The sequence below is a fragment of the Pecten maximus genome, chromosome 12 (genome assembly GCF_902652985.1).
Source record: "Pecten maximus chromosome 12, xPecMax1.1, whole genome shotgun sequence".
Classification (NCBI taxonomy): domain Eukaryota; kingdom Metazoa; phylum Mollusca; class Bivalvia; order Pectinida; family Pectinidae; genus Pecten; species Pecten maximus.
The window spans coordinates 28235002-28257365 of record NC_047026.1 but is presented as its reverse complement, the minus strand read 5'-3'; the positions used below and the strand labels follow the sequence as shown (position 1 = coordinate 28257365).

General features: G+C 37.5%; 2 protein-coding genes across 2 annotated transcripts; both read left to right on the top strand.

Annotated features, from left to right (window-relative positions):
• Positions 1 to 9807, top strand: LOC117338792 (transmembrane protease serine 9-like). The gene is made up of 9 exons (XM_033900137.1): positions 1 to 77; positions 1193 to 1244; positions 3220 to 3286; positions 3734 to 3935; positions 4225 to 4282; positions 5703 to 5820; positions 7929 to 8093; positions 9183 to 9322; positions 9413 to 9807. The coding sequence occupies exons 3-9, from the start codon at positions 3223 to 3225 to the stop codon at positions 9569 to 9571; spliced, it is 906 nt and encodes a 301-aa protein (XP_033756028.1). The 5' UTR covers positions 1 to 77; positions 1193 to 1244; positions 3220 to 3222; the 3' UTR covers positions 9572 to 9807.
• Positions 9808 to 12162: 2355 nt separating this feature from the next.
• On the top strand, positions 12163 to 17550 carry LOC117338774. Its single transcript, XM_033900098.1, has 4 exons — positions 12163 to 12299; positions 12618 to 12747; positions 15893 to 16025; positions 17140 to 17550. Exons 2-4 carry the CDS (start codon positions 12622 to 12624, stop codon positions 17466 to 17468), a joined length of 588 nt encoding a protein of 195 aa, XP_033755989.1. The 5' UTR covers positions 12163 to 12299; positions 12618 to 12621; the 3' UTR covers positions 17469 to 17550.
• Positions 17551 to 22364: the final 4814 nt, after the last annotated feature.

Sequence of the window (22364 nt, the reverse complement as noted above, 5' to 3'; positions counted from 1 at the left end):
AGATCAGATAACATGTTGTCTTTGTAATGTAACAACATCAACAGACGCCTCTGTACGGATTCTCACTGCGCAGTCAGGTGGTATTTCATTTTAAATACCAAAAGTATTATTTTCATGTTTTATGTTTCTAACGTTCGTCTATAATGATATCATTAAGATGTATATTAGTAACTGTTGTTAAGCGTTGAGTATATGTATATTCAGTGTCTATTAGGCTACTGGCGACATGCATACTTTCATAAAAAAATTTTAAACATGTCTAGTGACACCGGACGGAATAACAGTAGAACATAATATACATAATTGTACCTGGCTCCAGGATAGTACAGAGAACTGTCTCACTCGAGGATTTGAGATTCAAGAATTTCCTCTATGGGTGAAGATTTCTCTGTTCTATGCTAATGCTACAGAGAAGTCTTTTTAACCAGGGCACAGTTGCTTAAAAGGTGATCGATTAGCTTTATCATTTGATTATAGAAAATTTCATTTCTCCTTTACTTCAAAACTTGAGTGTGTGCATTCCTTAAAATAGGAAAGTAGGAAAAGAAAAGTACATATTGTACATGTAAATGTATTACAGAGATTCATAAAATGTTGTCAAGTTAGTTTTACCAGAAATCATTTTATCAGAATTTTAAAATTGTTGTTAAATTACGATTAGCCTAATCACGTTTTGAACAACTGGGCCCAGATGTATAAAATCAACATCAGACATATTATAGATAGGGTATCAATATATGTCGATTTCTACTGTACACACTAGCAGTATTAGGTAGATACCAGTGCATTCATTCACCAGTCAAAATGATATCAATATTATGCTGTAGTGAATATGTTTACCTCATAACTTCTCAATTTCTAGCCAGGCTGCCCACGTTTGTGCTCTTGTGTTCATGTTTGCCAAAGGTTATTTGTAACTACCGTTTTATTATGCAATAATGTTTCCTTGACGCCTAACCTAATTAATTGTCGACCTAATTCAATCCCAATGTGTGCACTCTCAGAAAGAGTTCAGTTTTAGCACATAGAAAAAATACTAGCCCCTACTTCTAGTAATAGTAGAGGCTATTATTTTTTTTCTAACGAGATGCTGGTTTAAGGAATCATTTTGCACTATTCCCTGTGAACATTCATAACATATGAATATATAAACAATCGAGCTGTTTAATAGTCATGACGTAATCAATTACAGATGTGGACAGGATAACTTGTTTACTCACCTCTGCTGATTTTTCGTCATTCAGGTAAGAACATCTACACCTCTTCAGCCTTGGCACACTTTTTTATATCACGACAAAATAGAAACATCACTTTCAACCATTTTACTGGTTTCAGACATAAAAATGGCCAGGTTTCCATTTGTCATTAGAAGACACTAGGAATTTTTTTCTTATTTTTTATTCAACAGATTCGCTCGAGAGGTAGAAATAAGGAAATTATATTATTGCTTGTAATATCAATGCTCCTACTCGATTCTACATGCCTGACACCCTACCCATTCTAAACGTTTTTATATACAGTGCCTTGTTCCATCATGGCATCAATAGCAATTTGCTTGATATCCATTATTGCTAAACACAGTATGTCTCAAAACTTATTGTGAATTAAATTTATGTTCTAGATTGTTTAAGTGAGAAAATAACGAATACTTATTTTTTTTAAATATCATTACTAGAAGTACCTGTGATGTAGTTCTAGATTCATTGTTTGGCCAATCCGGTTTCTATCACTAAATACGTGCCTGTACTTTCCTTCAAACTTAGTAATATCCAACAATATGTCTGAAATAAATATTTTTATTTTAGAAGTTAATATCAATGCTTTTAAAATTGTATTGATTTATCTTAACATGTGAACGTAGATAAATTATAAGAATATGTAATTATATAAGAAGTAACACGTACTTATTCCATTATATTTAAAATTCAGCAACAAATTAATGCACGCAGTAAGTTAGAATTATGGGATGGGTGTACTCAGCATGAATCAGACTTACTTGAAAAGGTTCAAAGAGAAGCAATATGTATCATTACTGGTCTCTCATCATAGGTGAATATCACTGCTCTACATTTTAACAGGTTTAGAAAAGTTCAGAAAGAAGGGAAAAGAGGAAATACAGTTGTTATTTAAAATGAAAAATAGTATCACTTCGCAATGTCTTGATGACCTCTTGCTACTTAGTATTGCTTTTAACAATCCTATCCATTAAGAAACCTAGATGAGTTTACGGTTGCAAATTATAGACTGAACAGTACTCGATCTTCCTTTTTACCGTCATCTTTACTTTCTTGAAACGGTTTAAACTTGGAAACAAGATCTTCACCTTCTCTATCTATTTCTAAATCCGCTATTTACCATCCATCAAATCACCAAAAAGCTCCTTCCTTCTACAGTTTATGGCAAAGAAAATAGTTTGCATAAAAAGTTGGGGTACAAAGTAGTTCACTGAACTATGATCTTATTAGAGTAAATCTAACTGAAAGTTCTGAATGTTCTACTGGAAATCCATGTGGGAATGCCTTTTATCAAATTTACAAAATTGCAACTTGGATGTTGTCATTTGATTTAAACTTACTACTCCAAGGAAGAGAAAATTTGACGGTAGATGTATACACAAACATTTTCAGAAATGTGCAAAATATTATAAAATCCAGTCAAAGGTTTCCGTAATATGATATGATATATATGTGTTTTGTTTGTTTTTGTTTTTGTTTGTTTTTTTGTTGTTTTTCTGGGGTTTTTTTTATTATTTGTATGAAAATAGTATTCATTGTGATAATATTATCCTATATAATAGCGCCTTAGTTATGTTGTAGCTTATGCCTAATCCTTCCATCTGATAAAAAAATAAATGAATTCAACCCATTGGCACTTTCCTCGGAGCCGGTATATGAAGTCTAAAATTTCACGTACATTGATATAAAAAATTTTGAAATTCAAAATCAGTATATAAACTTTACTATTTCATAACAACTGGGAAACCAGTTATATCAACTTACATTTGTATTTTAATCACGCTTATTGACCGGGTGGAAGCGTGAGAGGGTTGTTACTATTGGCAGAAACCGGAGTACTGGGGAACGTATTGGGGCAGGTGACTCCATACCTTTTCACGTTAGTTTAAAAACGATATTTTACCAGGTAATTGAAATCACCTGTAATGCTTTGTCATGGTACAGCAGAAACTCTTAAATATACCAACTTTCTGGTTGTTGACAGAAAATGGCACGACGCATGTGCTCAGTTCTGATCCTCTGCTTAGCAGCATCAGCAGCCGCCAATGAAGGTACATTTAAGTGCAAACGTATTTCATTAAGTTTAGTTTCGCACCTACCAAAAGATTATAAGGCTGTCTTAAAAAACAATATTATTCTAACATATATTGATAATATTCTGTTTGAAATACACGGAAAGTTCATTATTATTTACTTCTCTGAAAGTGAATTACAGATTTATTTTATAACAAAGAAGACAAACGTACAGTGAATTGTTGTCTAAAGCATCTATTTAAAGTCAGGATTTGTTCAATGCCAGTATCCTCGATAACATCATTGATAGAATGGAGTTTATCTGTTCCTCAGACAACACAAGCTTAATATATATGCTCTTTCTTTCTGGTATGTATAAAGCAATATACATACTATTTAATTGCACCGTAACGATGGAAATAATTCTAGGAAATAATTTTTATTTAAGTCATTCATTCTTTATTGCGTTTATTTGTTATTGGCAGAGGTGTTATCCCGAGTGAAGAGGATTATCGGGGGTTCGATCGCCACGCGCGGTCAGTGGCCATGGTTGGTCAGTCTTCATGGGAAGTTCGTCACAGAGCGGATCCCTATTTTAGGAATACCCATAGCGTTCCGACATAAATTTTGTGGCGGATCCATTCTTAACGACCGCTGGATACTTACAGCTGCCCATTGTTTCGACGGGTAAGACCATTTATATGAAACTCTTTAATTATCCTATGAATAGACTTTGGTACAACACATCTAGTTTTTTATTCTAAGCATTACGTTTCGGTGTCTACGCACTGTCACCTTACCGGAGAAAAATTACTCAATACGAATATTCTTTATCTGAAGAAGAACACTTGTACTTTCATTTTAATGAATGTGTAAGTAGCAGGATGTACCAATACTTAGTGATTATTGTCGAATTAATCTATACTAGCGAAAAGAAACATAATCACAGAGTTAAAGACATCATTATTCTTTGTAGACCTCAGGGTCGGATTGCGAACAGATGGGAGGCCCGACTGGCGGCTACCTCACTACGGGTACGTTTATACACCGAGTCAGTGGTGCTCTCCTGGGTGACGGACTTCTAACAAACTCGACACAGTACCAATATATAAGTCAGTCGTACTCAGCTTGGTGTCGGACTTCTAACAAACTCGACACAGTACCAATATATAAAATCAGTCGTACTCTGCTGGGTGACGGACTTCTAACAAACTCGACACAGCACCAATATATAAAGTCAGTGGTACTCAGCTTGGTGTCGGACTTCTAACAAACTCGACACAGTACCAATATATAAAGTCAGTGGTACTCTCCTGGGTGTCGGACTTCTCACAAACTCGACACAGTACCAATATATAAAGTCAGTGGTACTCAGCTTGGTGTCGGACTTCTCACAAACTCGACACAGCACCAATATATAAAGTCAGTCGTACTCAGCTTGGTGTCGGACTTCTCACAAACTCGACACAGTACCAATATATAAAGTCAGTCGTACTCAGCTTGGTGTCGGACTTCTCACAAACTCGACACAGTACCAATATATAAAGTCAGTGGTACTCAGCTTGGTGTCGGACTTCTCACAAACTCGACACAGTACCAATATATAAAGTCAGTCGTACTCTATGGGGTGACGAACTTCTCACAAACTCGACACAGTACCAATATATAAAGTCAGTCGTACTCAGCTTGGTGTCGGACTTCTCACAAACTCGACACAGTACCAATATATAAAGTCAGTCGTACTCAGCTTGGTGACGGACTTCTCACAAACTCCGCACAGTACCAATATATAAAGTCAGTCGTACTCAGCTTGGTGACGGACTTCTCACAAACTCGGCACAGTACTAATATATACAGTTTTAAAAAGTAATACACACATAGACGGAGGCTAGGGCGTGCTTATTACGGGAAATAATTTCTGTAAAAAAGAAACGGTATCTAAACTTGGATACTAGTATCATTTAATGTGTCTTTTACTTTTACTATTCCAAATAAGGATTAGCTGTCCACACCTTGAAACGCAAGTACTTTTATCGCATTTCTATTTCTTTTCCAATAATTTCCCAAATTATTAAAATAAAAATTTTTCTAAGCATGCAAATAGCTTTTTTCCAATGATATTTAAATGAGGAAAAAACATTGAAAAAAACATTTACTACAAAACAGATGTAAGGTTAGTGTAAAATGTAGCAGGGAATGTTTTATGTGAATCATGGTCATGGCTACAAATGATTACTGACGTGAAGTGTCAATTACTTTGTAAATTTACAAAATTTTATAAACAGCTTTAACTAAAAATGTAAATATTCACGCTTCATATTTTATCATTTCACCAGGAAAAATGTCATTATTTAATTCGTACTCAAGACAGGAGCTTGGCTCAAGCCAACCATATGTAATGCAGTTATACAAGACTGTGGTGCCTGCGGTTTCATTGCTCTCTTTTTCTTTCAGAATAATATTATCGAAACACTTAGGAACATATTGTCTCGAATTGTGAACAGAGATGATTGGCGAACGTGGGAAATAGACATCGACAGAGTGGTTATACATCCCCAATATAACGCATCAGGTTCGTTATAACGCTTGTATCGAAATGAGTAGTATTACATGTACATCCCCGTTATAACGCATCAGGTTCGTTAAAACGCTTGCATTGTAATGTGTAGTTATATATCCCCGATATAACGCATCAGGTTCGTTATAACGCTTGTATTGTATTGAGTGGTTATATATCTCCGATATAACGCATCAGGTTCGTTATTACGCATGTAATGTAATATGTTGTTATACATCTCCGATATAACGCATCAGGTTCGTACGCATCAGGTTCGTTATTACGCATGCGATCTAATTCAAATCTAGATGGTCATTTCCACTACGATACATGAACATCTAACAACATCCCATAAGGGGTCACGTCAGGGTGACCTTTTGGATTAAGCCATTCAAATCACTACTTCCAGAATCTTGGAAGTGAATTTTATATGTCCGAATTAGCATGAATAGAGTACATAGCTTGTATAATCTGTCAATTTAGTTCAAGCCATTTCGTCCCATAAAGCATAAAGCTATATACTGTGCCGAAATGGTTTTCTTCAGATGCATGCTGTGACGAAATGTTTTGCTTCGATGACATCGACAAAATGACAATTCGCCCTGAAAGTGAAACACGCATCTCAGAGGTCATCGGAACGTGACCCCTTATGGGATGTTGTTAGATGTTCATGTAACGTAGTGAGAATGACCATCTAGATTTTAATTAGATTGTTACGCATGTAATGTAATATGTTGTTATACATCTCCGATATAACGCACCAGGTTCGTACGCATCAGGTTCGTTATAACGCTTGTAATGTAATGTGTAGTTATACATCCCCGATAGAAAGTATCAGGTTCGTTATAACGTTTTATATTGCATTGTGTAGTTATTTATCCCCGTTATAACGCATCAGGTTCGTTATAACGCTTGTATTGTATTGAGAAGTTATACATCTCCGATATAACGCATCAGGTTCGTTATAACGCTTGTATTGTAATGTGTAGTTATTCATTCCCGATATAACGCATCAAGTACGTTATAACGCTTGTATTATAATTTGTAGTTATACCTCCCCGATATAACGCACTAGTTTCGTTATATCACCCCTCCCCTCCATATGTTGTATTTTTGCAGTTTACATACTATGATTATTGCACCATAGTTAATACATTAAATATATACTTGAAATGCAAAACAGTGTGCGAAGCTGTTTGTCCGTCTTGTAAGTGATAAATAAAGTATGAAGTAGATTTTTCTTTATGTCCGGTATTCTTCATTTTAATGTCCTAATTGTACATTATTCAGATATGATGAGATAATGTAAACGTACTTAACCCCGTTTGTTCATTAACTTTATTTTCTGAATGTGTGTCAGAGCAACGTTCTGAAATTAGCCTCTTACTTCCATATTTGGTGTTTGAGGCGTGGCCAGCGGAACAGTTTGTCACAATTAATTATCTTTCCGTAGAGTTTATATTATCACGCTTGCTATATGTTCGTTTTCTTTCGGTTTCTCTGTGACGGACGTGGACAGGAAACTGAAAAATACGTTTCAATGCTAAACAAAAGCACAAATGCCCGGTTTCTAAAATTCCACTCCACTACTATATAGACTTTTTATAAACATGTACAGTAGTAGTAGAGTGGAATATTAGAAACCGGCCACCTGTGAACAAAAGCTGCATCCTCAGAATAATTACCAAAAGTAACCGCTTGTACACAGAGAATGACAACATCCAATCCATACCTTGGTATCTAAATATCGGATTATCTGAAATAGAAAAAGCATATCAACAACACATATAAAAAAACTAACTCTAAATTTGGTTTCATGTGAAGAAACCTATAGCACTGTCCCAGAGAACGAAGAAGAACAAAGGTGTTTGTTTACTCCCTAAACGTACCATTTAATAACATCTGTTGGTGTCGCCTTACCAATACGTTTAAGCGTTCCTACATTTGATAATGTACAATTATTATTCCGGTTTAAAGATTTTACTTCATTGATATATATTTGTAGTTGCCCACTTTTGCGAGTCATATCTTTCTATTTGCTTCATTTTAACACTTTGTGGGTGTTTGTGTATATTTCACTTTGTATATCTGTAACTTATTTCATATTTTTCGAACATTCACAGATTACTGGGCAAACGATATCGCTCTAGTTCGTCTTGAGGAGCCCGTACCCTCGGGACGTCAGTTTTCTCGCATACTGCGTATTAACCTGCCTACGTTTGGCAATTTTTCGTTCCCGGCCGTGGGATCCCGTTGTACTATGAAGGGTTGGGGATGTACGACCGGGGGTAAGTAACTCGACCGTTATTCCTTTATCCTTTCTTCCCGAAACCGTAATTTGTATAAATATATTGTTGATGAAACCAGAGTACCCGGTAAAAGCCTACGTGGTCGGGCAGGTAACCCCACCTTCGAGGTGGAATTAAACCCCGACCGAATACATTAATAATTAAAGGTGAATGGCAAATGTGTTACCACTGTGCAACCCAATCACCATTGTATAAATATTGATTAATTATACAAATATATTGATTTATATATCTCTAATTAAGTTTAGTGTCCTGCATTGCAATGTTTATCTATACATTATTCTCCTTCCTTTTACCAGATCATTATGGAAGAACTGCACACACAATTTCACATTATCGAAATCCTATGGTGGCTCGTTAGGGCCAAGTATCAAATCTCGCTTCTTGCATTCTAGACCTTAGGCCGAAAACGCGAGAATGCGAAAACGCGACGGCGAGGGAGCGAAAACGCGAGATTACGAAAGAGCGAAAACGCGAGAATGCGAAAACTCGACGGCGAGAATGCGAGATTAATCTCGCACTCTCGCCGTCGCGATTTCGCATTCTCGCCGTCGAGTTTTCGCATTCTCGCGATTTCGACCTCAGGTCGAGAGTGCGAGAATATTACGTTGGATATATGCGAGGACGGCCGTTTAAATCTAATCTCGCGTTCTCGCGTATTTTACCTTTGGTCGAAAACGCGAGAATGCGAAAACTCGACGGCGAGAATGCGAAATCGCGACGGCTAGAGTTTTCGCCGTCGAGTTTTCGCATTCTCGCGTTTTCGCTCTTTCGCATTCTCGCGTTTTCGACCTAAGGGCGAGAGTGCGAGATTTGATACTTGGCCCTAACGAGCCACCATAAAATCCCAATCAATTTCTCATGTTTGCTAATGTATCTAGCAACAATGTACACTAATACCGGTATATAGCCCTATGCTTGTGTACCGTGTTGCTATTGAAGAGCAAAGTTTTACAAGAATTAATTTACTTTGAATAACTCTACGTATGTGTAATACGCAACTTATAAGAAAATGTTGAATTAAGTTGTCACTTTCCGCATTTCAACAAATACTGTTTCCTTTCGTAGGGGGACTTGTTTCTAACCACGCCCACTCCGCTGTACTTCCGGTGTTTGATACGGCGAGCTGTTCCATCCTGCGGCGGGCCTCCGACAACTATAACCGCATCTGTGCTGGCTTCATCAACTCCAACGTCGGGATATGTCCGGTGAGTAATAAAGTGTGATTGATTCAATCTTCAATAATTAACATTGTGTATTAGTGTGGCACGTTTTAATATGCATTTTGCTATTAACAGGGTGACAGTGGAGGACCACTTTCCTGTTTGAACGAGAGAGGAGAATGGATACAAGTTGGCATAGCCTCATTCGCGAGCGTGCACCATCCCGGGGATTATCCCGGAGTCTTTACACGTGTTTCGTCATACGTAAACTGGATCAACAGCGTCATCAGCTAAAACACAGCACGGATCCTGTCTGTTTAATAGCACAGCCATTTAAAACATTGTTAGTTGGTTCTGAGAACCTCCGTTTATTTAGATGTAATTGTGTGTTATAATATCATGTCATATTTGTCAAAATGACGCATGGAATTCTTCATATAATGTTGTGTATATTTCCAATCCATCTTTTAATATGATTACGATTTGTATTGCTCATCCCGTTGATATTTAATTGCTAATACATATTTATATATACATACAAACACAGTTGTTGAGTGCGTTATGTTTATATACTTGTTGTTTGTCATGTACTTCCGGCTAGACTTGGGAGACTCTCTGAGCCATCTTTTTATTCATTTATTTTCATCTTTTTTTTTATCATCCAGTTCCATCTATTCAGCTAAAAAGCAATAAGGCAAAAACTAATTGTTCAGTTATTTCCAGTGTTCATAGATTACAAGGGTATAATTTTTTAGTACGCATATTTTTATCTGGTAAGCCATTCCAGTGATTGACAACTCTGAGAAAACCTGTATTCCCGTGTCATTTGTCTGAAGCGGTTTTTTCTAGGGTCTCCTGCTGTTTCCTCTGGAGTTGCTGTTATTAAGCAGAAAAAGTTAATTCTTTCGAAATGTGGTAAAATTCCATACTGTGTCTGTTCATAAGCGACGTTACCCTAGCGAAGAAAGATATGGGTTTATCATTGACGTTTTGTCGCATAATCCATCGTGCAGCGTCAGTACAAAAGATTTTGCTGATTAAAACACAATGTATATACACTTATTATCAAAGAAGATATGAACATATCCTGAAGGAATATGACGTGCTTTTCCAGAACAAAAAAACTTAAAATTGTTTAATACGTTAACGTAACATAATGTACACAATACTTTTGTCCTGCTAAAGTTAAAGATTATAAAACAATATCAACCTATCACATCTGCAGCTACACAATCTGGTCCATACCTCGAGCTCTGTTTGCGCCAAAATTATAAAATATAAAATACCAAACAATATAAATGGCTGTAAAATCTTGGCATACCACTTGATGAAAGGGGCAGCCGTTTAATTATTAATACTAATATTTCATATATTTTAGAATTAAAACATGATTTTTAGCACAAGGTGAGCGAGAACTACGCCTACGCCTTTAAAACTACAATAGTGAAAACTAACCCCTCTATTTATGGATCATCAAGCACTTCAGAAAAAACCTTTAAAAAGGAAACCTGCGCCCTGCAGTGTGGTAAAATGACCAGAAGGGAAGCACCGGGACTCCGCTTACAAGTGTTATACAAATAAATCAAACTAATATCAGACAACAAAATATAAATAACTAAGTTAGAATGAATACAATTAACAATACCAATACACTAAAGAAGAGCACAAAAGAATAGCTTGAAAGTAAGATCCACACATAAAAGGGGGAATGCAGGGATGGTTGAAGGGATGTCCTTTTTAAAATAATTCTAAAACTGAATTCTTCTCAATCAAAACAAAATTGATTTCACCTATTTAGAAACTTTCCAAGATGGCGTCATAAACGTACAGGGATTAATTCTATAGTGGGGATAACCTTGGTATTGCAAGGGCTGGGCTGAGCCCTTGACCAATCAAAAGCTATGTATTTAGCATGGGGGTCACTCAGGCCCCACAGTGGCAATAATGACCCTTGACCAATGGGGAGACAATAATTAGCATATTATAATTACATTCATACTTACCAATTTATGTGTGAAGCTTTATTGTACAAAAATATGTCTATAGAAAGACATTTGTTGTACATAGTGAAACGTTTCGAGAACCTATGAAATAGAGAAAATTACGATGTCTTTCATAATTTCTGCAAAAATCATTTTGTTTCAAACAATGATAAAACCCGGTGAAGGTCATTTGTATTGTCGAAAGTATCCTTGTAAAACGGATTGACCAGAAAAGGTACGGTGTTTGACCAGAAAAGGTACAGTGTTTGACCAGAAAAGGTAGTGTTTGACCAGAAAAGGCACAGTGTTTGACCAGAAAAGGTACAGTGTTTGACCAGAAAAGGTAGTGTTTGACCAGAAAAGGCACAGTGTTTGACCAGAAAAGGTACTGTGTTGGACCAGAAAATGTACAGTGTTTGACCAGAAAAGGTACAGTGTTTGACCAGAAAAGGTACAGTGTTTGACCAGAAAAGGTGCAGTGTTTGACCAGAAAAGGTGCAGTGTTTGATCAGAAAAGGTACAGTGCTTGACCAGAAAAGGTACAGTGTTGGATCAGAAAAGGTACAGTGTTGGACCAGAAAAGGTAGTGTTTGACCAGAAAAGGTAGTGTTGGACCAGAAAAGGTGCAGTGTTTGATCGGAAAAGATACAGTGTGTGTATCCTACCAAAGGACTGTTTCAATATCATGATTATTTTTCTATACAAATGTAGGTATATACGAGCTATATACGTTTATTAACCTGATTTGCTTCAGCTAACAATATATAAAATATGATAAGATCATGCCACCGGTTAAGCCCTATATTTGACCTTTGCTCCCCGAAGTCCAGTAGGAAGTGGGCTTTTGGCGACTTCCGTTCATATCCCGTAGTCCAGCTATTTTTGTCATAACTGTGACTCCTCCTGTTGACCGAATTGTGACGTCATTTACAACGACAAATATCAGCGAACACATTTCCGCCAAAATTCAAAGAACAAGTGTGGACATTTTTTGGATGCATGTGATGTTGGACAGGTGATGTTTGGCAATAATCTGCGTAGTAAGTAAACACGATTCTGAGGGGAAGTATACTTACTGTAGATAAACTATACTATCAAATGTTATAGCTGTATAAGAATAGGATAATATTTACTGGGGAACATACATTCGGACCTACTAAAACGTAAACTTCGGGGCCTGTTTCGACTGCTAAGAAAAGTAACATCGATATCTGTCGGGATTTAGTTTTACTGAGAATTGTTACCGTGAGCAACATGTTTAAAGATTTGAGCGTTCTTTTTGCCCAGGTTGCTTAGACAGATTTAGAAATGTGAAATATCGGGGATTTGAAGTCGTGTGCACTTCTACCTGTTTTCAGGAGTATGGATCGATGCACTGCAAAGGCAATGTTTACCATTCGGAAGTCCACGGAACGTTTCATAGAAGAGCTCATCTTGTTCGTGTTTGAACAGCCCGAGTTTACTAGCAGAACGAAACACATGTTTCAGGTGAGGTGTGTCACGGCAGTATCTAGAAAAACGTTTTCACACAGAGGCGTATAAGTTTACATTTTTTTTTTAAATATTCATATTATCGTATAATCAACAATACCATTATTTCATTGATAATAGCTGTATCCAGTGACGCATGTCTTTCAATATACAAACAGTTTCGACATCTGCTGTCTACTAAAAGTTTTGGCTATATGTGATTTAAGGATAAACGCATCAGATGTTAGTTAGATAAGGAATTGCATGTAGTTTCTGAGGTCTAATGTTATAATTAAGGTGTTTACCTAAACTAAAATGGTCAAATGTGTAGGGTTTATACTATGTTCTGGGTGTTCGAGGTCTATACTAGATGGTCTGGGTGTTCGGGGTCTACAAGGTCTAGGTATTCGGGGTTTATACTAAACGGTCCGGGTGTTCGGGGTCTATACTAAACGGTCTAGGTGTTCGGGGTCTATACTAAACTGTTAAGGTGTTCGGGGTCTATACTAAACGGTCCAGGTGTTCGGGGTCTATACTAAACGGTCTAGGTGTTCGGGGTCTATACTAAACGGTCCAGGTGTTCGGGGTCTATACTAAGTGGTCTGGGTGTTCGAGGTCTATACTAAGTGACCTGGGTGTTCGGGGTCTATACTAAGTGACCTGGGTGTTCCGGGTCTATACTAAACGGTCTAGGTGTTCGGGGTCTATACAAAACGGTCCATGTGTTCGGGTCTATACTAAACGGTCCAGGTGTTCGGGGTCTATACTAAGTGACCTGGGTGTTCCGGGTCTATACTAAACGGTCTAGGTGTTCGGGGTCTATACAAAACGGTCCATGTGTTCGGGGTCTATACTAAACGGTCCAGGTGTTCGGGGTTTATACTAAATGGTCCATGTGTTCGGGGTCTATACACAACGGTCTAGATGTTCGGGGTCTATACTAAACGGTCCAGGTGTTCGGGGTCTATACTAAAAGGTCTAGGTGTTCGGGGTCTATACTAAAAGGTCTAGGTGTTCGGGGTCCCTATTAAACGACCCAGTTGTTATAGTCTATTATAAACAGTCCAGGTGTTTTGGGTCTTTACTCAACGGTATAGGTGTTCGGGGTCTATACAAAACGGTCTAGATGTTCGGGGTTTATACTAAACGGTCTAGATGTTCGGGGCTTATACTAAACGGTCTAGATGTTGGGGTCTATACACAACGGTCTAGACGTTGGGGTCTATACACAGCGGTCTAGATGTTCGGGGTCTATACTAAACGGTCTAGATGTTTGGGGCTTATACTAAACGGTCTAGGTGTTCGAGGCTTATACTAAACGGTCCAGGTGTTCGGTGTCTATACTAAACGGTCCAGGTGATCGGCGTCTATACTAAATATACTAAACTGTTAATGTGTTCTGGGGTCTATATTAAACGGTCTAGGTGTTCGGGGACTATACTAAACGGTCCAGGTGTTCGGGGTCTTTACAAAACGATTTAGATGTTCGGGGCTTATACTAAACGGTCCATGTGATCGGCGTCTATACTAAACTGTTAAGGTGTTCTGGGATCTATACTAAACGGTTTAGGTGTTCTGGGTCTATACTTAACGGTCTGGGTTTTCGGGGTCTATACTAAATGGTCCAGATGATCGGCGTCTATACTAAACGGTCCAGGTGTTCGGGGTCTATACTAAACGGTCCAGGTGTTCAGGGTCTATACTAAACGGTCCAGGTGTTCAGGGTCTATACTAAAAGGTCTAGGTGTTCGGGGTCTATACTAAACGGTCCGGATGATCGGCGTCTATACTAAACGGTCCAGGTGTTCGGGGTCTATACTAAACGGTCCAGGTGTTTAGGGTCTATACTAAAGGGTCCAGGTATTCGGGGTCTATACTGAAAGGTCCAGGTGTTCGGGGTCATATAGTTAGCGGTCCAGGTGTTCGGGGTCTATACTAAACGGCTAAGGTGTTCGGGGTCTATACCAAGTGGTCTTGGTGGTCGGGGTCTATACTAAGTGACCTGGGTGTTCGGGGTCTACACTAAGTGACCTGGGTGTTCGGGGTCTATACTAAGTGGCCTGGGTGTTCGGGGTCTACACTAAGTGACCTGGGTGTTCCGGGTCTATACTAAGTGACCTGGGTGTTCGGGGTCTACACTAAGTGACCTGGGTGTTCGGGGTCTACACTAAGTGGCCTGGGTGTTCGGGGTCTACACTAAGTGACCTGGGTGTTCGGGGTCTATACTAGAACGACTTGCACAACGATTTACCAAACGTTATTTTATAGAAAAAATGTTGAAGCAGTGTTCCTTTTTATAGTAATGAGAAAGAAATGGAAAACTAATATATACTTATTGGTGGTTGACCGATTATTGGATCGTGTATAACATCTGTATGTCCCTTATAACACATCAGTCTGTGTTACCCAAGCGGTCATTTTCAGAGTCCAATTCACTATAAAATTTAATTTTCTAAAAGCTCAAACAGATATTGTTGGATTCCGACTTCTTGTCGGCAATATTTTCCAAAGTTATCAACCTCAAATCTCATGTCCATATCGTATTCAGACATGTCTGTGTTGCTTCTGTTCACACAATGTCGTCTGTACTGCTGACCACCATTTCAGTTACCTCGTTAAACCTCTGACGTCATAGACTGAAGAGTTCCAAATCAGCGTGACGGACCAATACGCTGATTAGCAGTCGACCGACAGGTGCAAAACACGTACTTTGATGTGCGATATCTCGGTATTCGGCCAACTGATTTTGATGCGGTTTGCGACATTCTTCTTTGGTGGTTACATAGAATAACATATTTGAATATCGTTTTCGTTCCGAGTACACTTTAATAGGACGTTAAACAAAATAAACCAAACCAAACCAAGTATCAATTCAGTAATGTCGGAGAACTCAGACATATATATATATATAGCTAAGCATTCTAAGGCTACATAATTTTGATTAGTACATGTAAACAGAAGTGTTGATTTAAAACTGTCTATTTGTAATCCGATTGGGTACTGTCATCTTACACATGTCTTAAAGTACTGTTAATATGTAATGACACATATATCGGATACACATAAAGCAATATATACATTTGTAGATGAGAAATGGAGAATGTGAGTACATAGACTCAGACACATTTTTCGAATATACAAGTATGATTCGTTTTTATTGTAGAAAGCAAAGTTGAATAAACTGAATTACGAGTTGGCTTTACTTCACCGTGATGTCACGATGTTTCCATGGAGACAGCTGCCGTATACTCAATACCTAGAAGAGGATACGAAGCAAGTCCTCCTTAAAGACCTTCGTACGTAAACTTTCTTTTGTTCATGCGATCTGTTAGATTCCCTACAGGACAAACACGCCTGAGTTAAACTTGAGTAAAACTTCAGTAAAATTTGGACGAGAAATATATACCACCAAACGTGTTTTCGTATACCAAATCTAGACTGATTTCCTGCTGAAATAATGCTTTTCACCCAGAGTACCCTATCTGTAGGAGATGTTTTCTCGTAGCCGCATTTCGATCTTTATACATGTAGTTGATTTAGCATTTCTTACACGGGTACAGACTTAATATTATTTGATCACATACATAGTTATTTCCTAAGCAAGCGATATTTATTGAACAGAAGTAGTGAAGTGATCACACAACATCCTGTTTACTTTAATACGTATCTGCAATCTTTGTTTTTGTTGCTCTTTCTTTGGTTGTGTAACCTTTTGTTTCTAGATCACTTTATATGCATCCTATTCGATATTAAACCCAAAGAACATTATTCTGGTGTTCGAGAATAGCAAAGAACACTGGTCTTGCCATCCAAATAAATTAATAACAGGCAGGGGACATCAGTGCGTGCTAAACCGGAAGTTACAATGTATATACGTATGCGACGCATATAAACATTTCTGTTGAGTATAAGCTGTTGAGTAAATCTATGATTTTGATGTCAAACAATACAACACGTAATGATATATATCTCGCATGCATCCAATTCTCACATTCAAACTGTGCGGGAAATTCAGAACCGGATATTTGTGTTTAGATGGCTATGCAAAGATATTGGTATATGTAATTATGTTCTTAAAATTATAGTTCAAGACGCAGGCTTGGTGATAATAGCACGTGGGATTTTTGGGAAAAAAATTGAGGTTAACACAAATGATGACGCCGACGCCGCCGGTAGAAAAGTAGCACATAGTCTAACACGATATACATATATGGCGGCATTTACATTTTTATCATATAGTCTAATTGCGTATGAACAAAATATTAATCAGTTAATAAATTGTCGGTCTTAGATGTTTTATGTTTTTATATAAAACTACAAAAGAGAGTAAATATTACGTTCGAATACGTCATTTGTATCAATAGTACATGTACGAGATTACATATTGCCATGGTGATTTTATCTTTACAGGGGATTTCAGACGTAGGGTGACTATGTGCTTCATTGATGTTTTGAAAATTGAAGGCGACCTGAGGACAGCTAAGCGAGCAAAGAGGTTTTACAGAACTCTCTTCTACGACAATGACGACAACAACAGGGGGCAGACTGACGACTTGAAAACAAACCGACTCGGTAACGCCAAATCGAGGCTTGCCGGCATACTCCGGAATAACTTTAAACGCCAGTATTCTTATCGATGTGATGTTTCCGGTCCCCAGTCGCCTACCTCCGACACAGCGGAAGTACTAAACGAGAAGGATGAATGGTGTCAAAGCTCCGATAGCGAGGAGAGTGATTGATATACTAGAAGTTGTAAATAGTACAAGCATAATAATATGTATTCTTCTAATAAAGTACATTGCTCAGCACAATGAAGTCGTACAACTGGTATTTAAATCTTTCATATTTCATTAAAGTATTCCCCAAAACAAGTTTCGGTGCCTAATAGTGTGACTGGTATGTGCAATTTCGTTGTTCCACAGCGAGAAACGAGAACAGTTTACTGTAGAAACAGACAAAGGGACGTAAGATGAGTTCTACATGTAATTACAAACGAGAACAGTTTACTGTAGAAACAGACAAAGGGACGTAAGATGAGTTCTAATTACAAACGAGTACAGTTTACTGTAGAAACAGACAAAGGGACGTAAGATGAGTTGTAATTACAAACGAGTACAGTTTACTGTAGAAACAGACAAAGGGACGTAAGATGAGTTCTAATTACAAACGAGTACAGTTTACTGTAGAAACAGACAAAGGGACGTAAGATGAGTTCTAATTACAAACGAGTACAGTTTACTGTAGAAACAGACAAAGGGACGTAAGATGAGTTCTAATTATAAACGAGAACAGTTTACTATAGAAACAGACAGACAGATGGAAGATGAGTTCTAATTCCAAACGAGCTTTTCTCCACGAAAACATATCGATTTCATCACGTGGCATACATAATTTATCTATTGGGAGATAAAAAGAAATATAATATGGCAGATTCTTTAGATACATTATAGCAAAGAAAGTCCAGTGAGTATCAAAACCCTTTGTTGTAAATGCCAGTGTTCCCCGCGATTGTCACCATATGTTGTCATTTAGTATCGTCTATATAAAATATCTATGATGAATAATACACTAGACTCGTATGTGACATACAGTAAAGCCTTAGTCAGAATCTGGCATTAAGCAGTATTATACAAAGCAAAACAAATACGGAATTAATAGTTAAGTTTTTAAATGGTGAAGACAAAGCGTCGTTGTATATGAAGGTGTTTTCTTCAAAAATATCAATTCTGATATTCCACAAGGGTCAATACTTGGTCCCTTTCCTTTCTACAACGATATCACTCACGGCAATGTACTAGTTTAAAATAGATATATGCATTCTCAGCAATTCGGATAACCAACAGTGATTAAATTTCAATTATAGCAAAATTGTTGCCAAACTGTAACCAGAAAAATCCTCCTGTTTTTGTGATAAAATCCAACTTCAAGATTTGCATGGAAAAGCTTTTGAAATATTAAGTATGATACTAAGAATGCCAAACACGAAGTTGGTAGGAAGGTCTTAGTTACACTGTGTTACTTATACGCATAAGGACATTCTTGAAGTCATTGTGAATTTAAACAGTTTCCAAAGTGAAACATCAAAAACCTTTATAATGACTGTCATTGAACCGCTCTCTATACCTCAAAACCAACACAAAATGATTCTAATGTATAAAATTGTAAACAATATCACTTCAGACAATTTGTGTCTGACACTCTGTATCAATAGTAATGTTCCCCAGCATAGAACTTTTTTGCATTCCCTCCTCTTAACCTTTTCGTTGTATTTCCTCCAGATGTCATGAAAATCTTGAGTTCTCTTGACGCAGCTAAACCTTCAACAATATTACTCCATAGTTGTTGATAGGAAGTTAAACAACACAAACCGAACCGAATCATAGTGCTTTATCTAAAAACTGTAACTGTAGAAAATTAGGAAGCAACGCACTTAAAGAATAATACATTAAATATCATTTATCCTTTATCTCATTCCTTACTCTGATCTTGTCGTCTCCCATGTAAACATTTAGGAAAACAATCTCTTGTCACAATGATTCTAAACCTAGATATTGGCATATACAGAAAGTCCTATATAGTCACTTCTGGTTTGCCCGTTGTCAGTATAATCTGACCAGGATTGGGTGTCCTGCTGGGTGTCTTCGGCAGTATGCTTCAGTGAGGTAGCACTATAAATTTACAAAAAATCCGTACTATCACAAGCAGCCTCCCAAAACACAAATACGCACTTACCATACGCATGTATTTTTCATGCACTGGTGGCCGTCCTTAAATGACCTTAGCCGTCGATAGGACGTTGAACATTATTAAGCCAAACCTTTCTTTGGATGTGTCTTTTCAGCTCCAAGTCATCAATTACCAATCTCTGTGCTCATTCTCCACGTTTCCTCCTCTCGTCGGCTCGGGCGAGTATTTACTCAGATGATTTTCCCAAAAGTCCGCCACTCCGGGGATATGTGCACGTAGAGGACTAATAACACAAAGAAAAAAAAACCCCATATTTCTACAATATTAGATACATTTAAGTGTTAACAACAAAATCATTTGTTGGATTTTAAAAAACGTTTGCACATATCGAAATATATTTGAAATGAGGCCCACGGTAAAATTTGGGTTTGAGCTGAATTTGACATTTAGAAAGTTTAATATGTGGATAAGGATATCCCTTTGATTTATAAAAAGACAACATTATATAAAGTAGTGAAAGACATTCTCGCAAGGGGTACCACAAGTAGATGCAGCATTATTTACATGGTTGGAACTAAATAGATCGTGATTAAGGGAACTACACTGGTGTCGAAGCCCTGTGTACAAAATATTCATCTTACGATCACCGACCCAACATATACAGGTGGGGAAGACTGTAAACTTACTTAATGAGGATAGGAATAAATCTGGTGTGTTTAGTGAAGGCACATCATCATTAAAGGCATTCCCACTCTAAAGAGTAGAAGGTGAAAAGAAGAGCTGGTAGGAGACACTAGTGGGAGGTGGAAGTAGATGACTTAGGAAGTCTGGAGTTAATTTGTTGTGCATCGTATATTGCAGTTGTAGTTTTCCACGGCAAGCAAGAGTTTCTAAGTCTGCTTCATAATGTAAATCACCGATACGGACATATGATGGAAAGCCGGTAATAATACTGACAGTTTTTCTTTGTGCCTTTCTAGCTTTTCCGATTGAAATCGAACACACCCATCCAACAATTCGCACAGCATATTCCAAGACCGATAAAATGAACGTTTTGCATATTTCCCAGAGAGCATCGCGACTAAGAATGTTTGTAAATTTCCGTAAACCATCATTTTCCTTCATAAAAGGTATACATTTCGTGGATATGATCGCCCCATTTGTGTATCAGAATTAAAAATACATCAGAATTTTTATGATGATATGTTAAGTTTAAGGCTTTCCCATCAGGGGCCGCGGTGGCCGAGTGGTTAATGTGTCCCGACACTTTAACACTAGCCCTCCAACTCTGGGTTCGAAACCTACGTGGGGCAGTTGCCAGGTACTGACCGTAGGCCGGTGGTTTTTCTCCGGGAACTCCGGCTTTCCTCCACCTTTAAAACCTGGCACGTCTTTAAATGACCCTGGCTGTTGATAGGACGTTAAACAAAAACAAACCAAACAAACCAAAAGGCTTTCCCATCAGACATTAAATCTAAATCTTCATCAATGTTCACAGAATTACTGATACATAATGCATCTGTCTTCTCAGGATTAAAAGTAACCAACCATGTCTTAGCCCATGCATTTAACTAGCATTATAGCATGCATTTCATCAAGATTATATTAAAAGCCTGAATTCCAAGACAAGAGGATGATAAGTACCATCTCTAAATAGACGAAAGGCAGATTCAAAGATATCTTGATAAGAATATTATTGATATAAATTCAAAACAAAAGGGGTCCAAGAATAGAGCATTGCGGAATGCCTGCCTCGATAAGACTAACAGTCGAATAAGAATGATTCAAACATACCTTATGGTGTCTCTTCGTTAGGCAATTTTCTAGCCAAGAATATATTTCACCTGAAATACTATACGGTGTTATTCAAGCAACACACCGCTTTGCCCAACCATATCAAATATTGTGGAAATAGCACATAAAGCATACATTTATGCGTTTGAAAGTACATATACTTTGTGAAAATTTCGTTAGAGAATACAAATATGCTCTATGTATTTTTTCATTATTCCAGAAATACTGTAAAACCAAACAGTTTGATCAATTTAACGTCAACATAATTTAGACACAAGCTAGCCTGTCTATAATTTGTAATGAGTATCAAAACTGTGTGTTTGGTAAACCTCAGACCTGATAACAAAAACAACTGGTGTTTGTTGCAGTCACAGCCTTGTCCTTACACAAGGTTAAGACACAGACCGACAACTCTGGTTTGTAAAACGTTTTGAAAGGGTTCAGTCCAATCCGCATCCTTACAAACTGACCTTAATGGCGAGTTAGATTTTTCTTCAATGTTTTCCGTCTTGATAATTTCATCCTCATATTTTTTTCTCAATGTTTTTCAATTTCATATTCAGTAGGGCGAATGACTCTACTCCTATAAGTGTAAATGACTCGACAGTTGCTCTGCTCCATCTTGACTTTGATATCCATCTTTTTGATCCTGTTAGTAAAGTCCGTTTCGATCAGCCAATGCTTTTTTTATTATGTACCTGTAAAAGACTTAAATCGACTCAGGTGGCGACACCTCTGCAACACTGGACACGTTCCAAACTTCTCTTTGGCTATCGGCAGGGACATTCATGTCGCTTCGATACATCTAGTTTCAACAGTTGTGACACATTTCCTTTATATTCCTTTATTTTTCCTTTTATTAAGTCTGAGATGATACTGCTTAGAATAGTTACGATTATAACTCACTTAAATTTACGATGTGGACTAATTGAAGATTTAAACATGACCTCTGCAGTTTACTGGGTTTAAAACAGTTTTTTTTCTACATTCACGAAAAGTTAATGTAGACATATACGATATATTTAGAAAGCTTAGATAAGGATAAACTCTTTACACTATGTGACTACGGCGCTACCTGAGGTCATTCAAAGAAACTGTAAAAAGCAGAAAACTACTAACCACTTCTGTAATAGGGTTGTTCAAAATAGGAATTC

Bases quoted from the DNA above. Each gene is read 5' to 3' on its own strand.
- LOC117338792 (XM_033900137.1), top strand. From the start codon at position 3,223: ATGGCACGACGCATGTGCTCAGTTCTGATCCTCTGCTTAGCAGCATCA. The intron at 3,936-4,224 runs GTAAGACCATTT...TATTCTTTGTAG, and splicing joins GCTGCCCATTGTTTCGACGG to ACCTCAGGGTCGGATTGCGA. The intron at 5,821-7,928 runs GTTCGTTATAAC...GAACATTCACAG, and splicing joins TCCCCAATATAACGCATCAG to ATTACTGGGCAAACGATATC.
- LOC117338774 (XM_033900098.1), top strand. From the start codon at position 12,622: ATGGATCGATGCACTGCAAAGGCAATGTTTACCATTCGGAAGTCCACG. The intron at 12,748-15,892 runs GTGAGGTGTGTC...TTTTTATTGTAG, and splicing joins GAACGAAACACATGTTTCAG to AAAGCAAAGTTGAATAAACT. The intron at 16,026-17,139 runs GTACGTAAACTT...TTATCTTTACAG, and splicing joins AGTCCTCCTTAAAGACCTTC to GGGATTTCAGACGTAGGGTG.